This window comes from Rhineura floridana, chromosome 21, assembly GCF_030035675.1.
Source record: "Rhineura floridana isolate rRhiFlo1 chromosome 21, rRhiFlo1.hap2, whole genome shotgun sequence".
Classification (NCBI taxonomy): Eukaryota; Metazoa; Chordata; class Lepidosauria; order Squamata; family Rhineuridae; genus Rhineura; species Rhineura floridana.
Window position 1 is genome coordinate 10,737,190 of NC_084500.1, and position 24,027 is coordinate 10,761,216.

Below are 24,027 nucleotides of genomic sequence, written 5' to 3' on the forward strand. Positions count from 1 at the left end.
TCACCTCCATCAAAAAACATTAATTACAGGCACCCCCTGCAGTCCAGGTGGGAGGGCGGAATCCTTCCCAAACCTCATTAAGACAGCTTAGTAATGGCAAGCTGGCTAGTGCAGGGATTCTTGCACTTTTTAGGCTGAGCAATTTTTTTACATTCTAAAAACACAAATCCGGAGCCAGATACCAAGCAGAGTAACGTCAGATTAGGCTGTGATTTGGGGTGGGGGTTAACCATTAAAACCAGTTAACAGGTGTTTTGTTTTTTTAGCTTGGATTCTAGATTAATGAAAAAGGAGATTACACAGGCATAGCTTTTTTTTAAAGCACTTTCCCCCCACCCTCACTTTCTTGGTGATACTGAAAGAGAACTTCACACCAAGGCAGCCAGTACACTGTGATGGTTAGAGTGTTGGGTTAAGAACAGGAAGATCAGGGTTCAAATCCTTACTCAGCCATGAAGCTCAATTAGGTAACCTTGAGCCAGTCACTCACTCACTCTCTCCCTCCATCCCTAGCCTACCTCACAGGGTTGTTGTGAGGATAAAAGGGAAAAGAGAAGCCTTGTACTTTCCTCCTTGTACACAGCCTTTCCTCCAAGGAGTTGAAGTGTGTGTGTGTGTGTGTGTGTGTGTGTGTGTGTAGGTGTGTACACACACAGAGTAGCGTAGTGGCAAATTCAGAAGTGCAGGGTCCCTTAAAGATAGTCACACCACACCCCCTTACAACCATGCTCCCTTTCCCACTTTCCTCTGTCTCCCTTGCTCTCCCTTCGAGTCCACACTCCACTACAACAGACATCCCTAGGAGCCAATCAACACAAAAGGGGAAGTTGTATTAGCTACTGAGAAGAGTCTTCTCAGTGGCTGACTTACCTCCTTTCACTCTGATTAGTTCCAATCAGCACAAAAGGAAAAGGATTCTTCACAGTGGCTAACATGGTCCTTTTTTCATGCAGATTGGCTTATACATGAGGACCTGGCTGGAACCCTGCTCCCAAAAAAGTAATGGGTCTGCAGCCTCCCGCAATGCCGGACAACTACATCCCTGTGTGTGTATGTATGCTAACTCCTCCATCCCCAAAACTCTTACATGAAATTAGGTGGGGAGCATTTAGGCTGGAGGCTCCATTTAGCTGTAGATTCTCCAACCCCACTTTAAAGACAGGTGTTTTATGACTCTAAGCACCTCCTGAACTCAGTCACCACAGGGAATGCCCTGAAGTCTGTTTGACACCAACTCCTACAAGAGAAACCGAGGTCAGGTGCTGCAGATCTATTGATTTTCAGGGAGCGGGAAGCACAGTGTCACTCATGATCAGGGCTGCACATCAACCACAGTTCTCTGCCAGTGCATGGAATGTGGTGCTCGGCACAGAATCAGTCCGCCTGTGAATCTCAGGTTTAATTAAAAAAAAACACACACACGCTTAGCAGGCTTGATTTTATCATGGCAATTATGTAACACACACTCTTTAAAATCACCATGAGAAGAGAGAGAGAGAGAGAGAGAGAGAGAGAGAGAGACCAATTTGGTTTGCAAACTAGACAGTGCCATTTAATCACTGCTTTTAATAAAGGGGGGGAGACACCGAATTCAGACGTTACAGCCCTCCCACGATTCTCACTGTGGACCCTTCCAGACTGAGGTTTTATGGCAGATGTATTGCGCAACATGTAACTGATGCAATAACAGGGCAATAGTGGTGGATTTATACTGGACTGTCCACACATCATTCCGCTCTCTCAGTTGTTCTGCGATACTTCCCCAATGTTATCGCATCATTGCCGCCAGGAGCAGCACTCTTGCGCAACAGAAACGGCACTCTTGCGCAAAACCAACAGCGAAGAACACTGCATATGAACAGTTACACAATTTCAGCAGGAAGCTACGGGATACGCATGAAGCAATACATCCACCCTGGAACTTTTGCATGGGTAATCATTACAACACATTTGGGGAAACTTTGGCCCCTGAGCTACAACTCCCATCAGTCCCAGCAACCCTGACCAATGGCCAGGGTCATCAACATTTGTAGTCCATCAACATCTGGATGGCCCAAAGGTTCTCCATATCTGCAGTATAGAAAGCAGGATCACATATAACTGCCCTGATAACATCACAAGCACAAAGGGTCATGAACGCATAATTAAAAAGGATGCCTGGAGGGGCCCTATATGAAGAGAGAGTGGGGGATGCACTCACTGCACATGGAGGTTCCCTTTGCAATTCAGAACTCTGCATGACCAGGCTCTAAAAACTGCACAGGGAGCTTCCACAGACAGAGAAGGCTTCTGCCTTTAGATCTCCGGCACCAGCATGCGGAGAATGGCAGGACTCGGTGACGGGGAGATGATGGAGGGAAAGAGCCAGTAAGGGTGGGGGAGAAATTTGATCCTGTTTGCATTTAGGAGGTGAATCTACCCACTTCTGAAATAATATGTGGACCAAACACAGCCATCCTTTGAAATCCACACTTCTCCAATTTTTTTGTGACAGTTCTCCAACCGAGTAACGCACAGACGAGGTAAAAGTGTGCATAAGAATTCATATTGGGCTGTCCCAATATGTTAGTGGCCCAACACATGTGTCAGGGCATACTCTAGATCTTATTTTTGCTACTGGACATGGAGAGGGTGATCTGGATGTGGGGAGTTTGACATCTCTCCCTTTGTCATGGACAGATCACCGCTTGTTGAAGTTTAGACTTACAGCGGCCTTTCCCCTCTGCAAGGGTGGGGGACCTATTAAATTGGTCCGCCCCTGGAGACTAATGAATCCTGAAGGTTTTCAAAGTGCTCTGGGGGAGTTTCCGGCTGATAAGACTGGCGCTCCTGTCGAAGCCCTGGTTGAACTGTGGAATACGGAGATGACCCGGGCTATTGACACGATTGCTCCTGCATGGTACACTCCGGAGCTGAGAGTGATGAAACAGGATAGGAGGCGGCTTGAGCAGAGGTGGAGGCGAACTCCTGACAGATGTAATTATGCACTGGTGAGTGCCTCTACTAACCTGTATTTAGGAGTGGTGAGGGTGGCGAAAAAACAATACTTTGCTGCCACTATTAAGTCATCTCTTTGCCGCCCAGCGGAGCTTTTTAGAGTTGTCCGAGGGCTACTGCATTCTGGCCCTGAGGACATGATAGTGCAATCGGTAGCCCGCTGTAATGAATTCGCTGGGCACTTCCAGAATAAGATCTTATGCATCCGCCAGGACTTGGACTCCCAGTTTACAGCAGTTGATCCTAATGAGGTGTCCGGAGCACAGTCTTGTCATGTTTTATTGGATGAGTTTCAGTTGGTTCAGCTCGAGGACGTGGACAAGGTGCTTGGACAGGTGCGTGCAACCACTTCGGTACTAGATCCTTGCCCCTCTTGGCTAATAAAAACTAGCAGGGATGGAACAGCTGGCTGGGCCAGGGAAGTGATAAATGCCTCTTTACGAGAGGGAGTGGTCCCTAGCTGTCTGAAAGAGGCAGTAGTGAGACCACTTCTGAAAAAACCTTCCTTGGACCCAGAAGACCTTAATAGCTACAGACCAGTAGCGAATGTTCCATTCCTGGGCAAGATCTTGGAACGAGTGGTTGCTGCCCAGCTCCAGGCGCTATTGGATGAAACCGATTATCTAGATCCATTTCAATCGGGTTTTAGGCCCGGTTTTAGCACAGAGACAGCCTTAGTCGCCCTGTACGATGACTTATGTCGGGAGAGGGACGGAAGGAGTGTAACTCTGTTGATTCTCCTTGATCTCTCAGCGGCTTTTGATACCATCGACCATGGTATCCTTTTGGAGAGGCTCGTGGAGTTGGGAGTTGGGGGCACTGCTTGGCAGTGGTTCCGCTCCTACCTGGCGGGTCGTCTCCAGAAGGCAGTGCTTGGGGAACATTGCTCGACACCGTGGGCTCTCCAATGTGGAGTCCCGCAGGGGTCAGTTCTGTCCCCCATGCTTTTTAACATCTACATGAAGCCGCTGAGTGCGGTCATCAGGAGTTTTGGAGTGCGCTGCCACCAGTACGCTGATGACACACAGCTCTATTTCTCCTTTTCATCTTCTTCAGGTGAGGCTGTCAATGTGCTGAACCGTTGCCTGGCTGCGATAATGGACTGGATGAGAGCTAATAAACTGAGGCTAAATCCAGACAAGACTGAGATGCTGTTGGTGGGTGATTTCTCTGATCAAATGGTGGATATGCACCCTGTTCTGGATGGGGTTACACTCCCCCTGAAGGAGAGGGTTCGTAGTCTGGGAGTACTCTTAGATCCTTCCCTGTCACTCGAGGCTCAAGTAGCCTCGGTGGCACGGAATGCGTTCTACCAACTTCGGTTGGTAGCCCAGCTACGTCCCTATCTGGACAGGGAGGACCTCACCTCAGTTGTCCATGCTCTGGTAACCTCTTGATTGGATTACTGCAATGCGCTCTACGTAGGGCTGCCTTTGAAGATGGTTCGGAAACTACAGCTTGTGCAAAACGCGGCGGCCAGGCTGATAACGAGGACCAGGCGGTCCGAACATATAACACCTGTTCTGGCCCGCTTGCACTGGCTACCTATATGTTTCCGGACCAGATTCAAAGTGTTGGTTTTAACCTATAAAGCCTTATACAGCGCGGGACCACAATATCTCCTGGAACACCTCTCCCGATATGAACCTCCCCGTACACTACGTTCAACATCGAAGGCCCTCCTCCGAGTTCCGACTCATAAAGAGGCTCGGAGGATGGTTACAAGAACTAGGGCCTTCTCAGTGGTGGCCCCCGAATTGTGGAATAGTCTTCCCGTTGAGGTGCGCTTGGCGCCGACATTGCTATCTTTTGGCGCCAAGTTAAAACCTTTCTCTTTGCTCAGGCATTTTAGTTTAATATGTTCAATTTGGTTTTAGATTTGTGGATTTTTATATATATGTTTTTGTACCGATTTATGTGATTTTATTGTATATATCTTCTGTTGTACACCGCCCAGAGAGCTATGCTAGTGGGGCGGTATAAAAATCTAACAAATAAATAAAATAAATAAATACATTATGCCATCCTGGGCTCCTTTGGAAGAAAGGTGGGACATAAAGATGGCAACAACAACAAACAGAATAATGGGCTCAAGCTGCAGGAAGCCAGGTTTTGGTTGAACATCAGGAAAAACCTCCTAACTATTGGAGCAGTACGACAATGGAACCAATCACCTTGGGAGGTAGTGGCCTCTCCAACACTGGAGGCACTGGAGGCATTCAAGAGGCAGCGGGACAGTCAGGTATGATTTAATTTGGATTCCTGCATTGAGCGGGGGTTGGACTAGATGGCCTTACAGAACCCTTCCAACTCTACTATTCTATGATTCTAAGATAGAAAATGACATACAAAAAAGCATTATATTACAGGACATTGCTTGCAAAAATGTGTGTATTAGGCAAATTCTATGCCCACCAAAAGTGTATATTAGGAGAAATTTGCATTACAGTGCTGGTGAATTTTCACGAGGACTTAAAAAAATTGAGGGGGGGGGAAAGGAACCAAAACGGACAGATATGCCATCCCAAGGGGCCAGTGAGCTCAGCCCTGCTCCCCCCCCTCACATAAAGGAGACAGAACACCTGAAAAGGGAGAACGGGAGAGTTCTACACATATGGGGCATCAAGAAAAAAAGGTGAGAACAGGTTGAGGAAGTCATCTCTACCTGCTGGGGAAGAGCTGTGGCTCAGTGGCAGAGCACCTGCTTTGCATGCAGAAGGTCCCTGGTTCAATCCCCAATGGCATCTCCAGGTAGGGCTGGGAATCCTCCCAGTCTGAAACCCCAGAGAGCTGCTGCCAGTCAGTGTAACCAATACTGAGCTAAACAGAACAATGGGCGCTTCCTATGATCCTCAGCTTTGCCCATTTCTCAGCTTTGCCCCAGCTGATTTGCCTGCATGGAACCATCTCCTGATCATCATCATCTGGATTCTGAATCCCATTGAACCTCTCTTCAGGGAAACCAGCTGACCTGATGGGGATGTGTTGCAAGGCTCGCTCATTTCCCATCTCCATTCCCAGGGGGACGCCCTTTGCAAAGGAACCGTTCCTCTCACCTGCTAACATCCAGAGATTGGTAAGAAAAACCCATTACCAATAACCCATCACTTGCAGCACATTTTTATTTATTTGCCATTTGATTTATATCCCGGCCTTCCTCCCAGCAGGAGCCCAGGGAGACAAACAAAAGCACTAAAAACACTCCAAAACATCACAAGAATAGACCTTAAAATATATTAAAACAAAACATCTTTAAAAAAAATTTTTTTTAAAGCTTTAATAACATCTTTTTTTTAAAAAAAGAAAAGGTTTAAAAACATATTAAAAAGCAATTCCAACACACACGCAGACTGGGATAAGATATCAACTTAAAAGGCTTGTCAGCACATACAATAACAGCAAAGCCAGCCTTCCTGCCAGCAAACAGTCCTAGCAGGGGATTTTCTTTTCTTTTCTTAAAGTGATGAATCAATCAGAAAACCACTAGCGTCAAATCAAATGGAGCAACACTCAGCTCTGTGCAGCTGACCACAAAAATGATCAAGCACTTGAACAGGAGGGAACCTACCAACCAAGGTACTGGAATGGCCACATGAAACTGCTTTGTCCCAAAGTGAACCATGATTCACCTAGTCCAGGCCTGATACTCTCAACAAAAGAGGTCTGAAATTGAACCTGGGAACTTCAGGATGCAGATGGGAAGATGGGTGGGGTGTGCTTGCAACAGCCCTTTTCAAACACCTGACGTGGAGTACTCCCTCCCTGCCTCGGAACATACTGGACAGGCATCATCTCTATTGGGGACCAAGCCTTTAATGGAGCAGGCCTTGCCCTGTGGAACTCCCTGCCAGTAGACATTCGGCAGGAATCATTCCTGTCTTCTATTGGATGTCTCCTTTGCAATGTGAATTTCTTTTTACCAACCAAAATTTACTGATTTTTTTTTATCGGTGCTTTTATTAATCATTCCGTAATTCCATGCACTGTATCCTGCCTTGCTGCATTTGTATGAAAGTATGGTCTATAAATATTTCAATAAATAGTCTTTTTGGTGTCTTTTAAAGACTTTCCTCTTTCAGCAAGCCTTTTTAAGCGGAGATTCTTATCCCAGTGGGTAATTGTTTTTATACAGTATATGCAATTTTTCAAACTGCTTTTAATACAAGTAATGCTTTTTCATTGTTTTTATATATACTGTTTTATTACTTACATACCATTTAATGCCAAGAGAGTCTCAAAGCAGACTCCAAAATAACAAATACAGTGTTTTCATATAACGATGAAACTGAAGAACTATGATAAAACATGAAACTGGAATGCAATACAATGCAAAACAATAAAGTCCCCATAAAACAAAAACTTATCAGAATATTTTGGAAACACCTTAAGAGTCAGAGGTCCCTTCCCTCTCCCCATCCTGACTCACAATATGCAACCCCCACCCCACCAACACATACACATCACACAGAAGTTCTGCTACTTGCCTTGGTGGAGAACAGAGAGGGGCATTGTGTGTGTGTGTGCACATGTGCGTGCAGAAACTAGCCTACCTGTCGGGGATGTTTTAACTTGGATTCCTGCATAGAGCAGGTGGTTGGACTTGATGGCCTTATAGGCCCCTTCTATGATACAGTACAAAGGTGAAATGTATATTCATTGCTCCACCCACTTTTGCCTCTAGCCACCCCCCCCCCGTGGCAAGCGGCCCCCAGAAGGCTGCCCAGAAAGGAATGTGGCCCTCAGGCTGAAAAAGATTCCCTAGCCCTGAACTACACAAATCATACCACGTCTCCACTGTCGGAGACAATATTCCTCTGAATGGCTAAATGAGATGTTTTGGCCTCTCAATCAGAATATATTGCCATCACACACTGCTGTGATGAGCTATACATGAACAGAATAGCTAAGGGTCACACCTTAGAACACAGGAAAATATCAGGTTTAGCGTTTCCAAAACAAAAAGAGCCATCAGTGAGCTTTTAAGGACATACCTCATCACCCAGATTTCAGAGAACTCCTAAAGCCTGATGGAGCGTTCAACGTAGTGCAGCGAACGCAGCTGAATTATTGATGTGATATTACCTTGCCAGGTTTTCTGATCTGTCTTTATCAATTTTTTTTGTATACAAGATTCCCATGATCCTACTCTACAGTTCTTGATCTGCAAGTTCTGTTAGGCAGAGTGTTGGAATGACACAAATCATACCTCTGTCTCTGCTGTCAGAGGCGGTATGCTTGTGATTCCCAGCAACTGCCATTCAGAAGTGGGGAGTGTGGTGTTGTGCTCAGGTCCTGCTTGCAGGATTCCCAGAAGAGGTATCTAGTTGACCCCTATGAGAACAGGATGTTGGACTATAGATGGGTGTTTGGCCTGATCCATCAGGGCTCTTCTTACATTTAGGCAGGAGGATGGGATGGCACTCTTCAGAAAGACCTGAAAGGCCATCACACTGCAGAGGGCAAAGACTTTTTCTCCGCCGCCCCAGAGGAACAACCAGATCAAATGAGTTTAAGTTACAGGAGGGTAGATTTCGGTTGAACATCAGGAGAAACCTATTGACAGCAAGAGCAGTTTGGCAATGGAACCCATTACCTAGAGGGTTAGACGGACTCTCCTTCACTGGAAAGTTTCATGTGGAGGCTGGGCAGCTATCTGTTGGGGATGCACCAGCTCTGGATTTCATGCAGTGAACAGGGGGTTGGACTAGATGACCTCCAGGAACCCTTAGTTCCACTCTTGACTGAGAGTGTGCCACAACCAGCAGAACAGGAACACAACAACAGTAACACACATTCAAGAATTGCTGGAACCACTTACAGCCTTAGCTTTCCTCACTCCATCAAAATACAACAGCATTTCCCCTTCCCCAACCTATAAGTATGGGGAATCAAGAGTTGGTGTCTTCCTATACTAAGCCATGGTAGTTTTTAAAAACTCAAAACCATATTTCTCCCCGCTCACAAGAATACATCAAGTTAAGAATATAACTTGTTCAATAAGAACAAAAGGAACAGAAAGGGAGGCAGAGTCGCGCTATATGGTAAAAAAAATATATCCGGGCACAGAAATACAGGACGAGCTTGGTAGCTCCACCGAGAGTATCTGGGTTAAAATCAATGGGGAAAGGAATAAAAGGAACATGGTAGTTGGAGTCTACTACTGACCACCCAATCAAGGAGAAGACGAGGATGAAACTGTTGCAAAGCAAATTGCCAATGTTTCGAGGAGGCATGGTGTAGTAGTAATGGGGGACTTCAATGACCCTGATATATGTTGGGAGACAAAGTCTGCCAAACACGGCCCTTCCAAGAAACTCATGACTTGTGTTGCTATGTTGTGTGGCATCACCCATGTCCCTCCTTACTAAGACTCCTCCTAAACCCAATATGGACCCAACAAGAGCCCACCAACAAAACCTACTTGAGCGAATTATCCCAGTGGGCCTCTGCGAGAATTAGGAACAGTCAGACCCACTCAATATTTATCATACAGGGTGCATCTACTCCCCCTCTGTCTCACACCCAGGGAGGGCCAGACTTCTGCCAGTTACAGACTCTCACTCTGAAGGCATCTGGCGACTTTCTCCTATCGTTCAGTTCACTGCGCAGGCTCTCACCCTGCACAGGAAGCCACATGCCCTCCCACTACCCAATCTCCTCTAGATTGGTTAGAAAACAAAAGAAAAAAGAAATAGAAGACGGTAGTGCCCTTGCCCCCCGGGACTCCCTTAGGAGCTCCCCAAGGGGCAAGCCCCTTCGGTGTCACCCCTTTGGTGGCGACCTCGGCAGCGACAGACCCACTGCCCAAGGGCAGCTGGGCGTTTATGCCTCCTGACCCAGCCAGGAGCTGATGCAAGAGGCTGCAAGATTAACTGCAGCCTCTCTCTGGAGCCTGGGTCAGGCAGGGGGTCCCAGTCCTTGCAGCACTTACCAGGGACTTCAGCTGTCTCAAAAGACAACAACCCAAAGGAGCAAGCAGCAAGCACCCAGATGCTCAGATACTCACTCCCAGGGCAGGTCTTCTTCAGTCCCCCTAGTGCTACAGCTGTTCCCAAGGACCCAAAGGGCAGCTTGAACCAAAGTACTTGAAAGGTTGCCACACAAGGGATGGTCAGGATCTCTTCTCGATCATCCCAGAGTGCAGGACACTGAATAATGGGCTCAAGTTACAGGAAGTCAGATTTCGACTGGACATCAGGAAAAACTTCCTGACTGTTAGAGCCATACAACAATGGAACCCATGACCTAGGGAGGTGGTGGGCTCTCCAACACTGAAGGTCTTCAAGAGGCAGCTGGACAGCCACCTGTCAGGGATGCTTTAATTTGGATTCCTGCATTGAGCAGGGGGTTGGACTTGATGGCCTTATAGGCCCCTTCCAACTCTATACGTTTGAAAGACCATTCATTTTTGCTTCTTTTTCTTTTAAGGAGAATGGGGGAGATATAGAGTTGCCCAATAAGTGCAAGGATAAAGTCCTAGATTTCTACATTGGCCTGGTCCAGACATGAATGGGGAAAACCATGGTTCCCTGGTATATGAGTGAGCCTCAGTCTTGCATGCATACACCCCTTCCTTGTCCTCCACTTTTGCAGCCATGAAAAGGAAAAGTAGAAGCTTTTGATTCCAAATAACAGCCAAACCACAGTTCCCTGTGACATCTGAACTCAAAAGAACTGCAGTTTGCTTAACTATGATTAGAAAGACCAACCAGAACGCAGACTTTCATTTCAAGTCCTGGGTTGTTCTCTAACTCTAGTCCAAGTTCAGATGTCACAGGGCACTGTGGTTAACTGTAACATTGGAAGTGGACGCTCCCAAACTCCTGCTCTGGGACACAAGAGGGGAGGCTGAGTCTCGCTATGTTGCTGGGGGAAAAAACATTATTTCCCATTATATCTGAACTGGCCCGTAGTGTCCTATGAGCACCTGAAATTGTAACTGCTCTGATGAAAGACAGAAGACTTCAAAATAGCCAAGGGAGCCAGCTTTCAGGTAAAAATAACCTTTCTATTTTATGTACATCAGGGGTCACCAACGTGGCACCCGCGGGCGACAGTGTGCCTCCTATTACACCCACGAAAGGTCTCAGTAAATAAATCTGCAATGCGTAAGAGACTACTTGCTTTTCCTGCTCAGTTCCTGGCTCACTGAACACGCCCCTTAAAACACACCCACATCTCATTGGCTGCCAAGAGGGGACACCCTCCCTGCCTTTCTATGTTGGAAAGTATGAGGTTCAACTCCAACTTGTGGGTTGAGGCTGCATGGGGCTAAAGGCGTAGCTAGAGAGGAGACCTCTTGGTTACTAGGCTACACCTGTCCTTTGATCTCCTGCTGTCTCTTCCTTCCTGCTTTACTGATATGCAAGGAATGTTGATCTCAGTTCCTTCCCGCCTTCCCACAGTCTTTCTTCGTTCTCGAGAGGGGAGCAGACATCTTTCCTTTGTCTCTCCCTGTCAACCAGCATGAGGGCTAGCACTGGGACCAGTGCAGGCTGCTCCAACATAGCTAGTTAGCTAGATAATAATAATAATAAAATAAAATTTTATTTTTAGGCCGCCTATCTGGCCGAATGAACGGACTCTTTCCTATCAAGCATGTACTTCCAGAATAAAGTAGTTATTTCTTATTTTAAAGCTTAAAGTCTCTGTCTGACTAATTTGCAGGGAAGGTAGAATCTTAGCAAAGATTCAAACACACACACAAGCTCGCTCAAAACTCTCCGTTCCCAGCATTTCGACACTCTCCGACATTCTAAACAGAAGAGAGGTGCCAAGAGCTTCCCTATGTGGGCGAAAGCAGTGGTGCCTTACCCCCCCAATGATGGGGTGACTTATGGGGGCCATATCTGGGCTCCTACTGGGAGAAAGGGTGGGATATAAATCTAATAAATAAATAAATAAAATATCCACACCATTTTGTGGCCATGTCTATTTTTCTGCTCTTTGAGATGTGGCAGCCATTAAGCCACATCGGCCATGCCCCCAGGACACCTATTTTGTGACTGGTGCCCACAGCACTCTCTCAAAATGTCAAATGCGCCCACTGGTCCAAAACAGGCCGGCGACCCCTGACGCACATTGCCAGCCGCCACCTTTCCCGCCTTCACCAGGTCGCCGCTCTTCCTTCCCTCCCTCCCATTTGTCCAGCTTGTGTCATGTTTCCACATCCTCCCACCCCCCAACAAACTCCCTGCCTATCCAAACTCTGCAATCTGAGCGAAGCTAATGCATCCCAGCCTTCATCTGCACCTGTTGAAAGGTTTGTAAAGATGTTCTTGTTGTTTTAGCGCTTGAGGGTTTGGCACCCTGGACTCCTTTGGGAGGAAGGGCAGGATGGAGATGGAATAAATAATTTGCAAAATGTATTCTGGACACAGAACTTGGGGCTCTGTTGGGTAGCAAAGCACTTGTAGCCACTAGCAAAGTGGGGAGAAGGGTCTGCGCAGTAGGCAAGTTACAGTCGTGGGGCAAAGAAGAAAAAACCCTACTTTACATTGACTTGGACCTCTGGTGAATTTATTTATTTATTTAACAAAATGCATATACCACTTGATTGTAAGAAACCTCTAAGCGCTTTACAAGAGACATTAGAATTATCAATAAAGTTGATAATCAGTTAAATTCCCAGTTAAAAAAAAGGAAACAAAAACTCTGAAGAGACAATTAAAGGAGCTGTAAACTAAAAAGATTAAAACACATCAACATCTGTGTGACTAGGTAGAGTTGCCTCAACAGAAATGTTTTAAGCAGGTGCCGAAACAGCGAAGGCACCTGCCTGATGTCAATTGGCAGGGAGTTCCAAAGTGCTGGTGCTGCCATACTAAAACACCAATTTCTTGCAAGTGCAGAACGACTATTATGTCGCACCTGTAACAGAGTCAGTTCTCCAGACCAAAGTGGTCGAGTGGGCACGTATGGGCCAGGGCAGTCCCGCAGGTAAACTGGTTCCCAAGTTGTTAAGTGCTTTATGTACCAAGAATAACACTTTGAACTCGGCCTGCTAACAAACCGGCAACCAGTGCCTATCTCCGAGCAGAGGTGTTCTATGCCACCAGCGTCTCACTCCTGCTGGACACTTACCACATAATGCAATGACATGGCTGCTGTCTTCGTGCACAAACTTCCTGGTGACGGCTTCTTCCATTATCTGCTTCACCTGAAAAGGGAAAATAAATAAATAAAGATCCTTGTGGATGGAAGCTGACACTCATAAGAGAGCCTTATGCCAGATCAGACAGTGGGGAAAGTCCCTAGGTCAGTGACAGAGCATCTCCTTTGCATGCGAAAGGTTGCAGGTTGAATCCCCAATGGCGGCATCTACATGTATTTATTTATTTATTTATTATTTGATTTATATCCCACCCTTCCTCCCAGCAGGGGCCCAGCTCTGGAAGCAGTGGTGGCTGGGGGCTCCGATGTCAACAGGGCAGCGAATCCACTCTGGGTTTTAGTCTGAACTTTCAAGGACCTATCCAAAGCTTTCAGCACCCTGGACAGTCCTCAAAAGTTTGGAGTAAAACCTGGAGCAGATTCACTGCCCCGCTGGCACGGAGCCACCGGCCTCCACCGGCTGGGAGAGACCCCAGCCAGAAATCCTGGAGAGCTGCTGCCAGTCAGTGTAGACAACACTGAGCTAGATGGACCAATAGTTTGATTGTGTTCCTGCTGAACCTTTCTGAGTTGTAGGAGGAAACATGCGCAGCCGCCATCCATCAGGGGATGAGACATTTGTCCCAGTATTACCTACTGGTAACAGACAGGGACTCTCTAGGGTGTCAGGGACATGGTCTCCCCAGGGCCAGGGCCAATTTCAGGTTTGACAAGGGCCCTCTGGTGCTTCTTGCCTTTTTTATTTCCACCAGACGACAGTAGGTGGGCTCTAGCCACTGAGCTATGGCCCTTCCATTTAAAGGGGGGGGGACAGTTAATCAGGAATCAAAAAAGAAAAAGCACCAGGTGAGAAAAACTGTTAATTTAAGTGCCATCTTCCCACACACATCTCCTCTGCTCCAAATCACCCCTCAATACCCGTAACATAATCAGCTGTCTGGCTTTGTTTTGCTCTGAACACCTGTTTCTCTCCAACAGGCAAGTCCGCCTTAATTATTGGTGTAAAGTGACAGTCCCAAGGCCCTCGTTGCTTTGCCGGATATCGCCGCATCTGTCAATTAAAGCCGGTAGCTCTTCAGTTCCAGCTACTTTTCAAGCCCCCCGAAAAACAACAAAACAAAAAGAGATTCTTCATTGTTTGCGGAAGAGCCAGACATCCCTGAAAGGCGTTTTGCAGTGACCTTTCGATCACGGTCAACTGAGTCCAGGATTAGACCGCATTGTACAGAAGGCCGTGCTGGAAGGCGCTGAGGTTTTTAATTTAGCTTGCACTTGACATTTTGCAGCAGCAACAAACTAAGAAAAAGAGGCTTCCCAGCACCACCTCCAGTCGGACAGAAAGCAAATTCAAAGAAGAATTATTTGCACAGTGACTGGCTTCAAGCGGAGGAGAAAAGAGCAAACGGAAGAAAGAAGGAGAACAAGGGCAAGCCCCTTCAAGAAGAAAGAAAGATGGCAGAGTTGCAAAGCTACCACCCACACCTCATGGCTCGCTTTGGCAAACAGGATTGTTCTTAGAATCATAGAATAGTAGAGTTGGAAGGGGCCTATAAGGCCATCAAGTCCAACCCCCTGCTCAGTGCAGGAATCCAAATCAAAGCATTCCCGACAGATGGCTGTCCAGCTGCCTCTTGAATGCCTCCAGTGGCAGAGACCCCACTACCTCTCTAAGTCATTGGTTCCATTGTCGTATGGCTCTAACAGTTAGGAGGTTTTTCCTGATGTCCAGTCGAAATCTGGCTTCCTGCAGCTTGAGCCCATTATTCCGTGTCCTGTACTCTGGGACGATCAAGAAGAGATCCCGGCCCTCCTCTACGTGACAACCTTTCATGTACTTGAAGAATGCTATCATATCTCCCCTCAGTCTTCTCTTCTCCAGGCTAAACATGCCCAGTTCTTTCAGTCTCTCGTCATAGGGCTTGGTTTCCAGTCCCCTGATACCATCCTTGTTGCCCTCCTCTGAACCAGTTCCAGTTTGTCTGCATCCTTCTTGAAGTGCGGAGACCAGAACTGGCCACAGTATTCAAGATGAGGCCTAACCAGTTCCTGGATCTCTGGGCCAAACCAAAGGCAAGTGTGGAGGAGTGGATCCATGGTCAGGTCCCCCCCCCCACTTTCCCTCGTCTCTCCTTCTATTTCCAGTGCTGAAGCTGTAAGTGCCATTCTTCAAATAGCCAAAACTGCACCACCCACGTACAAAAGGGAGATATTAGAGAACTTGGGGCAATCTTGAGACTTGCAAAGTACAACAAATCTTTAGGAGGAAAAAGAAGGTGAGAGAGACTCCAAAACAACCCAATTCACAGTTGTGTGCAGTCAATGGCCATGCAGCGCTGACTTCAGTCACATCCTCACCTTCCATTTATAGCACTCTTGTACCACTTTAAACAGCCATGGCTTCCCCCAGAGCATCCTGGGAACTGAAGTTTAATAAGGGCACTAAGAGGAGACCCCAATTCCCCTCACAGAGCTACAATTCCCAGAGTGGAATTCAGGGAAACTGTAGCTCTGAGAGGGGAATATGGGGTCTCCTAGCAACTCTTAGTGCCCTTAGCAAACTACAGTTCTCAGGATGCTTTGGGGGAAGCCATGACTCCTTAAAATGGTACAAGAGTACTTTAAATGGAAGGTGAAGATGTGACCTTATTCTTGACCCCCTCAGAGGGGAAACGGAATACAGTGGCTAGAATTCTATACAGGAACCACTCCATGCTGCAAGACTTTGTTGCAGAGCCCACTCGCATGGTAACAACCACTACAACTCAGACTGGGACCACAGTACTGGGGGACGGGGCAGTTTAAGCCTACACAAGCACAGACACCATTTCCCATGCAAAAACCAGAGGTTTCTTCAGACACACACCCCTCTCAAGCAAGAGGCATCATGCGGATGTATTGAAGGACACAGTACAGCTAGGAAAAGGCACACAATGAGGAAGTGGAGCCAGTGAGGGATGTGACCTGGACAGAATTGCAAGGGCCAGACAGAGAGGTCCGGAGGGCCACATTTGGCTTGTGGGCTGGGACACCACTCCTGAAGCGGTGGTGGCTGGTGCCTGTTGAGACTGAGGGCGGAAGGCAGAGCGGCCAACAGCAGGCAGAGTCAGCTAATTCTGGTTTTGTTCCAACCCTCCGCCCTGCTGAGTTCTAAAAAGACAACACTGAGACTGAGGAGGAGGAGGAGGAAGAAGCTGACAGCCGGGGCCACTCCCTGGACTGGTTGAAGGCCGACTAAAGGTTGGTGGGGCAGTGTCCCATTTGCTCCTGATCATTACTTGACCAAAAAAAGTGTTCAAATTCAATCTAATTTCTGCCAATAACGCCAGTCTCTATCACACACTGGGCCATTTTGAATGTCATGCTACCTTCATGTGACAAGGAGTAGACCAGGCAAGTGTTGAGCTTGCACGCTCCCCAGACACCATGGCAACCATGAGGAGGGGTTCAGAAGTTTAAACTTTCCATCCACTTACCTACCTACCTACCTACCTACCAACCTACGTACCTACCATCCACCCACCCACCCATCCATCCATCCATCCATCCATCCATCCATCCATCCATCCTAACTTCAGCTTTTCATGTTGTCCAAACATGGAAAACAACGGCTGATCTTTAACTATGGTTTGTGAGACACAAGCCAACTTCAAACCCTGGTTTATGAATACAGCTTGTTTCAAAACAAACCATAGATAAGATTTAGCCAAAGTTTAGGGTTCAGATGTAATGCTAAACTGTGGTTAGCTGATTTGGAAGCAACAGCGTCCAGTCTCCTCCTCCCTAGAAGAAGAGGAAGGAGAGTGCACAAGACAAAGGTCTACCAAGGTTTGCTGTCCCCACAAATTATGGTTTAGCACAGCATTCACCAGTCTTTGCCCTCCAGATGTTTGCACGATGGCTTCCACCAGCCCCAGTCAGTACAGTCGGGTGTTGGAAGCCAAAAACATCTGGAGGGCACCAGGTTGGTGAAGGCTGTTCTAGCGTGACATCCCAGCACAGCCAGACTTGACACCAAGTACCTGCTCCATAGGAAGTTGAAGCCCATCTTGGATCCCTCAAAAAGAAGGGTCAGAGTAAGGGTGTGTGGGGGAATGAAACAAAAATACTGCAGGATAGTGCTAGGGAAATTCTATCTCCCTGGAACACAAGACAAGGCTCCTGGGTCCTGCCACAACATGAGCAGCAATTGCACATTTGCGGTGCGGTGGGTGGGTGGACTGTCAAACTCTTCCCAGCAAGAAGGGAAGCTTCAACGAGAGATAATTCCTTTTACTAAAATGAACAGCGAGGCAACACTTGGCAAGAGACAGCAGCTAGCCTGTTCTTCTTGCCCATTGTAGCTAGAACCCCACGATACAGCCAAAAAAGCCCACAACAGAGCAACGTATGGAGCGGCACCATGCCAAGAGGCAGCCCGGTACAAGTGACTCACAACGATAAAAAACGTGTAGCCCGGCAGGAGAGGCAGCCATGTTCTCTGGACCAACCACAGCACATTGCGAACACACGATTGGTCGTGGCTCCGTTCCAAGATGACACGAAGCCAGAACTGAAACTCCCTTGCCGAGCGGAAGGCGGCGAGTGGTCGCCAATACTCCCCCGGCTGAGAGTTTTGTCCATTGGGGAAAAACCCATCAGTGGAATCTACAGCAGGACAGAAGATGCAGACAGTGAAGGGTCCAAAGTGCTGCTGGCTAGGGGCTGAAGTGGACTAGAATCAGACGCGCTGTGCCAGAGCTGAGCCATCAGCACCCATTGAGTAGGGAGCCAGGAGTCATGTCAGGGTGCAGGTCAAGGTGATCATGCTGGCTCAGCATCAGCATGCTTTGAAAGCCATTGAAGAGGGAGCCAGGAAGCAGGAATCGCGTCAGAGTGCACGTCAAGGTGACCACCTTGGCCCAGCATCAGCATGCTTTGAAAGCCATTGAAGAGGGAGCCAGGAAGCAGAAGTCACGTCAGGGTGAAGGTCAAGGTGTTCATGCTGACTCAGCATCAGCATGCTTTGAAAGCCATTGAAGCAGGAATCTGCCCAGCATCAGCACAACCACAGCATGGTGGTAGAGAGCCTACTTGGCATACAGAAGGTTGAATCCCCAGCGTCTCCAGTTAAATGGATCAGAGAGCCAGTAACGGGAAACACTCTTGCCCAGGATCTCTATGCAGCATTATCCCACCATTTTAACTGTCTACAATGCGCTGGGATGACACTACATTGTAGAATTGTGGAGAATTAAAATGGTGGCACCCAATTGCTCAACATTGCTGCTTACCTGGTGAGCAACTATGGAGGAGGCACTTCGAGGGTCCCCTCAAACTGGGAAGCTGCCCTGGTCAAGCCAAGGGGCCAGGAAAAACTGAATCCAAAGGGGAGGGAGACATAAACTTGGAGGTAATGATTGACAAAGGCTGATGCACAGTAACAGGAACTGAGAGAACAGCTTGAATGGGGCCCAATTTTAGTCTGCATGAAAATGTAGGAAGCCAGACTGTAAATCACATGGTCTTTGATGACTCTTTGGAGTTGCGCTATATGTTGAAAATATATATTCCTGCACAGAAATACAGGAGGATGAGCTTGGTAACCCCACCAAGAGTATCTGGATTAGAATCAATGGGGCAAGGAATAAAAGGAACATGGACGTTGGAGTCTACTACAGACCACCCAATCAAGGAGAAGACGAGGATGAAACTTTTGCAAAGCAAAAGGAACCGTACCTAGGAAGTATTCAAACCTCTCTTTGGTGTGCAATTAGACTTTTTCTTTTGTTTCACACATGGTCAAGAACCATCTCAGACCCTCTGCCTCTCTGCCACACCGTTTCAGAAAGGAGGGAGGTTCCCGCTGGACGCAAGCCAGCTCACAGAGAAATGACAGGAGACGAAAGCTTGGCCTGTAACCAAGCAGGAAATACTGTCGAGTGGGAATGGGCCCGTAAGTGGCATCACTACGGCAACACCTGGGCAGGCTTGTTGAACTGCCGGGCGGCCCTCCCAGTTCACTTGAACAAGCTGTGTTGACTTAACCTGCTCCACTGGTTATTTGCCTTGGCAGAGGCCCCACACAAGGCATTGCCCTGAGAGGAGCAAGCAGAACAGAGGAGGAAGAGGGGGCACAGATAGTGATGTCACATGGCAACCAGTGACATCACTGCAATGCGCTCTCTGCGGGGCTGCCCTTGAAGACAACTCAACTGGTCCAGACGTCAATTGGTCCAAGATGCAGCGGCCAGACTACTGACTGGGGTTCCCTTTAGATCTCACATAACCCGTTGTAAACACAGCTGCATTGGTTGCCAGTTCATTTCCGAACCCAGTTTAAGGCGCTCCTGCTAGTCTCTAAAGCCCTAAATGACTGAGGTCCGAAATATCTGAAAGATTGCCTCCTTCCCAACAGACTTTCACAGGTGTTGAGCAAAGGGAGCCTTTCTGGTAGTTCTGCCACCCTCAGAAACTCGGGGGGGGGGTTGACGGTGGCCCAAGAGAAGGCGTTATCTGGGGCAGCCCCTAAACTGTGGAACTCCCTCCCCACAGAGGCACCTTCACTCTACGGTTTTTGCTGCATGCTGACAACACACCTCTTTACCTTGGCCTTTTGACAGTTGAGATGTATATTTTTAGGACCCACTCTATTCTTGGGATTGCCATTTGTTTAAAACTTTTTAATTAAGTATTTTAAGCTGTTGCGACCCGACCCAGGACTTGAGGAAGAAGAGTGAGTAACAAATCAAATTAATATCAACCATCACCACCATGTGGCAGCAGGTTCCAAGGACAGAGTGACCAGGTTTAGCTGTCATTGTACAAGAGTTCACTGCAGACTTGAGGTGCCACCAACGTGGCCATCTAAAGCACCCTCCCCACTGTAAAACCATCGGGGGGTATTCAGTGGTATCCCTACCCCAGCAGTAGAGGCTGGTGGCTCCAACGTCAGTGGGGCAGTGAATATGCTCCGTGTTTTAGTCCAAACTTTCAAGGAGCTGTCCAAGGTCTAAAACCAGAGCGGATTCACTGCCCCGCTGACATCAGAGCCACCAGCCTCTACTGCTACTCAGAGAAGATCCACTGAAGTTGATAGACATGACTAACTTCATTTCATTAATTTCAAAGGGTCTGCTCTGAATACAACCCATTAAGTCCAGGGCTTAAAATTACCCAGCTGTACCACTGCTCAGACTAGGACTAGGGATGTTCAAGCTCAAACCTCCACTTAGCCATAGGGCACTCCAGATGACCTCAGGCGAGCCACTTTCTTTCTCTCAGGCTACCCCACCTTGCAGGGCTGCTGTGAGGATGAAATGGAGGGGAGCTACATATGCCACATTGGAGGAAAGGCGAGACATAAAATGCAGCAATTAACATATAAAAAGCTTTACCAACATATAATCATGGGTGCACAGCACCTAGTTTTGCCTCAGCTCTTCCAGATTAAAAAAAGAAGGAAAAAGAAAAATATATTGATGCAAGAAGGGCATTAGAGGAAGGACCATATCTCAGTGGCAGAGCACCTGCTTTGCATGCAGAAGGTCTCAAGTTCAATCCTCAGCATCTCCAGGTAGGGCTGGGAGAGACCGCTTGTCTGAAATCCTGGAGAGCTGCTGCCAGTCAGTGTAGATAACACTGAGCTAAATGGGCCAGTGATCTGACCCCGTATAAAGCAGATTATTACAGTTTCTTATGCCTCCTTTGCCTGCAGAAGGTTCCAGGCTGGATTTCTGGTGTCTCCAGGTACAGCTGGCCAAGATCCCTCCCTGAAACCCTACAGAGCCACTGCCAGTCAGAGTAGGCAGTACTGAGTTAGATGGACCATTGGTCTGACTCAGTATAAGGCAGCTTCCTCCTGTGACCCTGTGTTCATAGGATGCAACCCGAGGGCACACAGCTTGGCTTTGGGATATTTTCAGAATTATAACCATGATGCACTGCACCCATAGTCGAGAATACATTGCAGAAAATTAGAAGGATTAGAGAACGGTTCTGTCCGCCGGGGTGTCCAGGGAAAACAACTTCCCATCATCACAAAGAGGAAAGCAAACACCCCATCTCCAAGATGGGCATCACACATATTCTAGCTAGGGATGGAAAGAACTGTCAGTTTTGCTTCTCTCAGTTTCTCATTTTTCCAGTTTTAAATTCAGTCCTCTACATTTCTGCAGCAATCTGTAATTTTTTAAAAAAGAAATCCTCATGGAAATTCTCCACCATTTTAGTGCGAATTTCTCCAGATAAGAGTATTTTTGTAGGCAGTTTTGACAAAGGTACACATTTTGCAAGCCATTTCTCATCACATCATGCCTTTTTGCATGTTATTTTCACTCATGTATTCATTTTTATGGAGAGCCAGTGTGGCGTAGTGGTTAAGAGGTCTTGGACTACAACCTGGAAGAGCAGGGTTCGAATCCCCACACAGCCATGAAGCTCACTGGGTGACCTTGGGCCAGTCACTGCCTCTCAGCCTCAGAGGAAGGCAATGGTAAACTCCCTCTGAATACCGCTTACCATGAAAACCCTATTCGTAGGGTCGCCATAAGTCAGGAGCAACTTGAAGGCAGGCCATTTCATTTTTCATTCATTTTTATGCACACTTTCCCCTAATAGATGCATTTTTGTAAATGTGAACTGCATCCCAAAATTCTAATAAATGTGAATTTCAAAGGACAGCTGTGTTTCAGTTCTCATACTGATTCGGAAAGTGCGAATTTGATAAATTCTGCTTGAAATGCAAACTGAATCGAAATTCTCACCCATCCCTAATTCTACCCCAGCAGAACTGGCAAACTGCACATCATTTCAGGAGACCCGTGACAGGGCACACTTTTTTTCCTGGCCAGCCTTCTGAGGGCCACATGCTAGCTGAAGGTGGGGACAGAGGAAAAGTGGGCAGAGCAACAGCTGCAAATTTACCTTTGTATGGTAGGCAACTTTCTACACACACACACCCCCTCTCAATCCTCAACCAAGAGGCATCATCAGAGCTCAAGGGTGCATTCCAGCCAGCAAAAATAGGTTTTAACCTATAAAGTCTTACACTGCTTAGGACCACAATACCTGATGGGACGCCTCTCCCGACATGAACACACCCATACACTACGCTCCACATCCAAGGCTCTCCTCCGGATGCCTCCTCCGAGGGAAGCTAGGAGTCTGGCAACAAGGGAGAGGGCCTTCTCAGTGGTGGCCCCCAAATTATGGAATGGTCTTCCTGACGAGGTGCGCCTGGTGCCAACACTGTTATCTTTTCGGCGCTAGGTCAAGACTTTCCTCTTCTCCCAGGCATTTTAGCATGTGCTTTTAAATTGTGTTTTAAATTTTTTAAATTGTGTTTTAAATTGGTATATTTGTTTTTAATTGCTGTAAACCGCCCAGAGAGCTTCAGCTATGGGGCAGTATATAAATGTAATAAATAAATAAATAAAAATACTCAGGGTGTACATCAGGGCTGGTGAGGAGAATGGCCTGGGGGGGATTCCAACGGCCAAACAGAGATGCCTGGGGAGCCGCATTTGGCCTCCAGGCCTGAGGTTCCCCATCCTTGCTCTATTGGAAGAACTGCCTGCCAAAGTTTGGTTTAAAGATAAAGAACTATAAGAAGGGGCCCTGAAGTTGCCCATCAGCAATTAGCACCAAGACAGTAGACTTAGCAAATCCAGAGGCCACCTTGTCACCGTTTTCCCTATGATAGCGAAATGGATTTTGCATCCATTTAAATTATAATAATTATTTCTACATTTGCATATATACATATAAATTGCCATACCCAAAATTTTAAACAAATCTCTGCCCTTTTTCTTTTTGGCACTGCGTTAATTGATCACTTAAGTCCTGATGGCAATACACTACCCTCCAAGATCAAAGGCAGCATGTCTGAGAATACCAGTCCCAAGGGAAAACAGCAGGAGAGGGCTATTGCCCTCACGCCCTGCTTATGGGCTTCTTAGAGAGATCTGATTGGCTGCTGTGAGAAAGAATGCTTTGCTGAATAGGCCTTTGGGCTGACCCTGAAGGGCTTATTTTCTTATCCATCTTCAGGCAAGGGTTTAAGCAAGATCCATCTTCAGGAAAAATTGCACAGCCCATATTAGAAGCTATTTCCGGTTATGAAAAACAAACACACACGTCAAACAACTCATACACCTCATTCCAGATCTGGAAACATATCATCCATTACAGTCGCAAAGTTTTAAGAGGCCCTAGGCTGAGACGCGAGACAATCCATTTTCTTTAATCAGATGTATAAGGCTGTTGAAGGTTTCTGGGTCTTTCTGATTTGCTTTTAATAAATAAATATAAAGAGACACATTTTTCTAGCTAGAGAATTATGACTCTCCCCTGGAAAAACTGCCAGGAAAAGCAGCTTGAAAATGGGCACATTTCCATGGGTAAAAACTTGTTCTTGTGCCCACATGCAGACCTGAGGATAAGTTGGTCTTATATTTGAGATGGCGAACTCGCTCCAGACCAGACAAACATCAATTTAATTTATTTAGTAGCTTTGTATCTAACAGGTTTTTGCTGTGCTGAAAACAGGTAAGCCTTGATTAAAATTAATGGGTTGTAATCAACTAAGTTTTACCCACTGAAATTCATAGATCCAAGTTAGTCACATCCATTAATTTCAATGGGTCTACTGTAAGTAAGATGAGCACTGGATACAACCAAGCATTTGGCCAATGTGATGTAATCAAGGAAGAAAAAACATTGCTTTCCCATGTCATGAAGATCAAGCAACCTGCTAGTACACAATGAGGAATAAGTAATTTTTTCAAAAGGTCACTTGTTTCAATGTGATGATTATGGCATAGGATGGGTGCTTTAATATTGTGTTGCTGAATTTTGTAAGCTGTGTTGATCATCTTGCAAAAGAAGAGCAAACAAAAAGTGGAATTAAAATTAGCGGGGGCCAAAATGAAATGTTGCAGA

At 46.9% G+C, this 24,027-nt stretch overlaps 1 protein-coding gene across 8 annotated transcripts in view; it reads right to left on the reverse strand.

Annotated features, from left to right (window-relative positions):
• The window catches only part of SGSM2 (small G protein signaling modulator 2), a 126,175-nt gene that overhangs the window by 96,616 nt on the left and 5,532 nt on the right, over nt 1–24,027 (reverse strand). For all 8 annotated transcript variants that reach the window (XM_061604942.1, XM_061604938.1, XM_061604936.1 and 5 more), the window contains exon 2: nt 13,081–13,156. In XM_061604942.1, coding sequence (XP_061460926.1) covers nt 13,081–13,098 — 18 coding nt within the window. In that variant the 5' untranslated portion in view covers nt 13,099–13,156. The remainder of the gene's footprint in view (nt 1–13,080; nt 13,157–24,027) is intronic.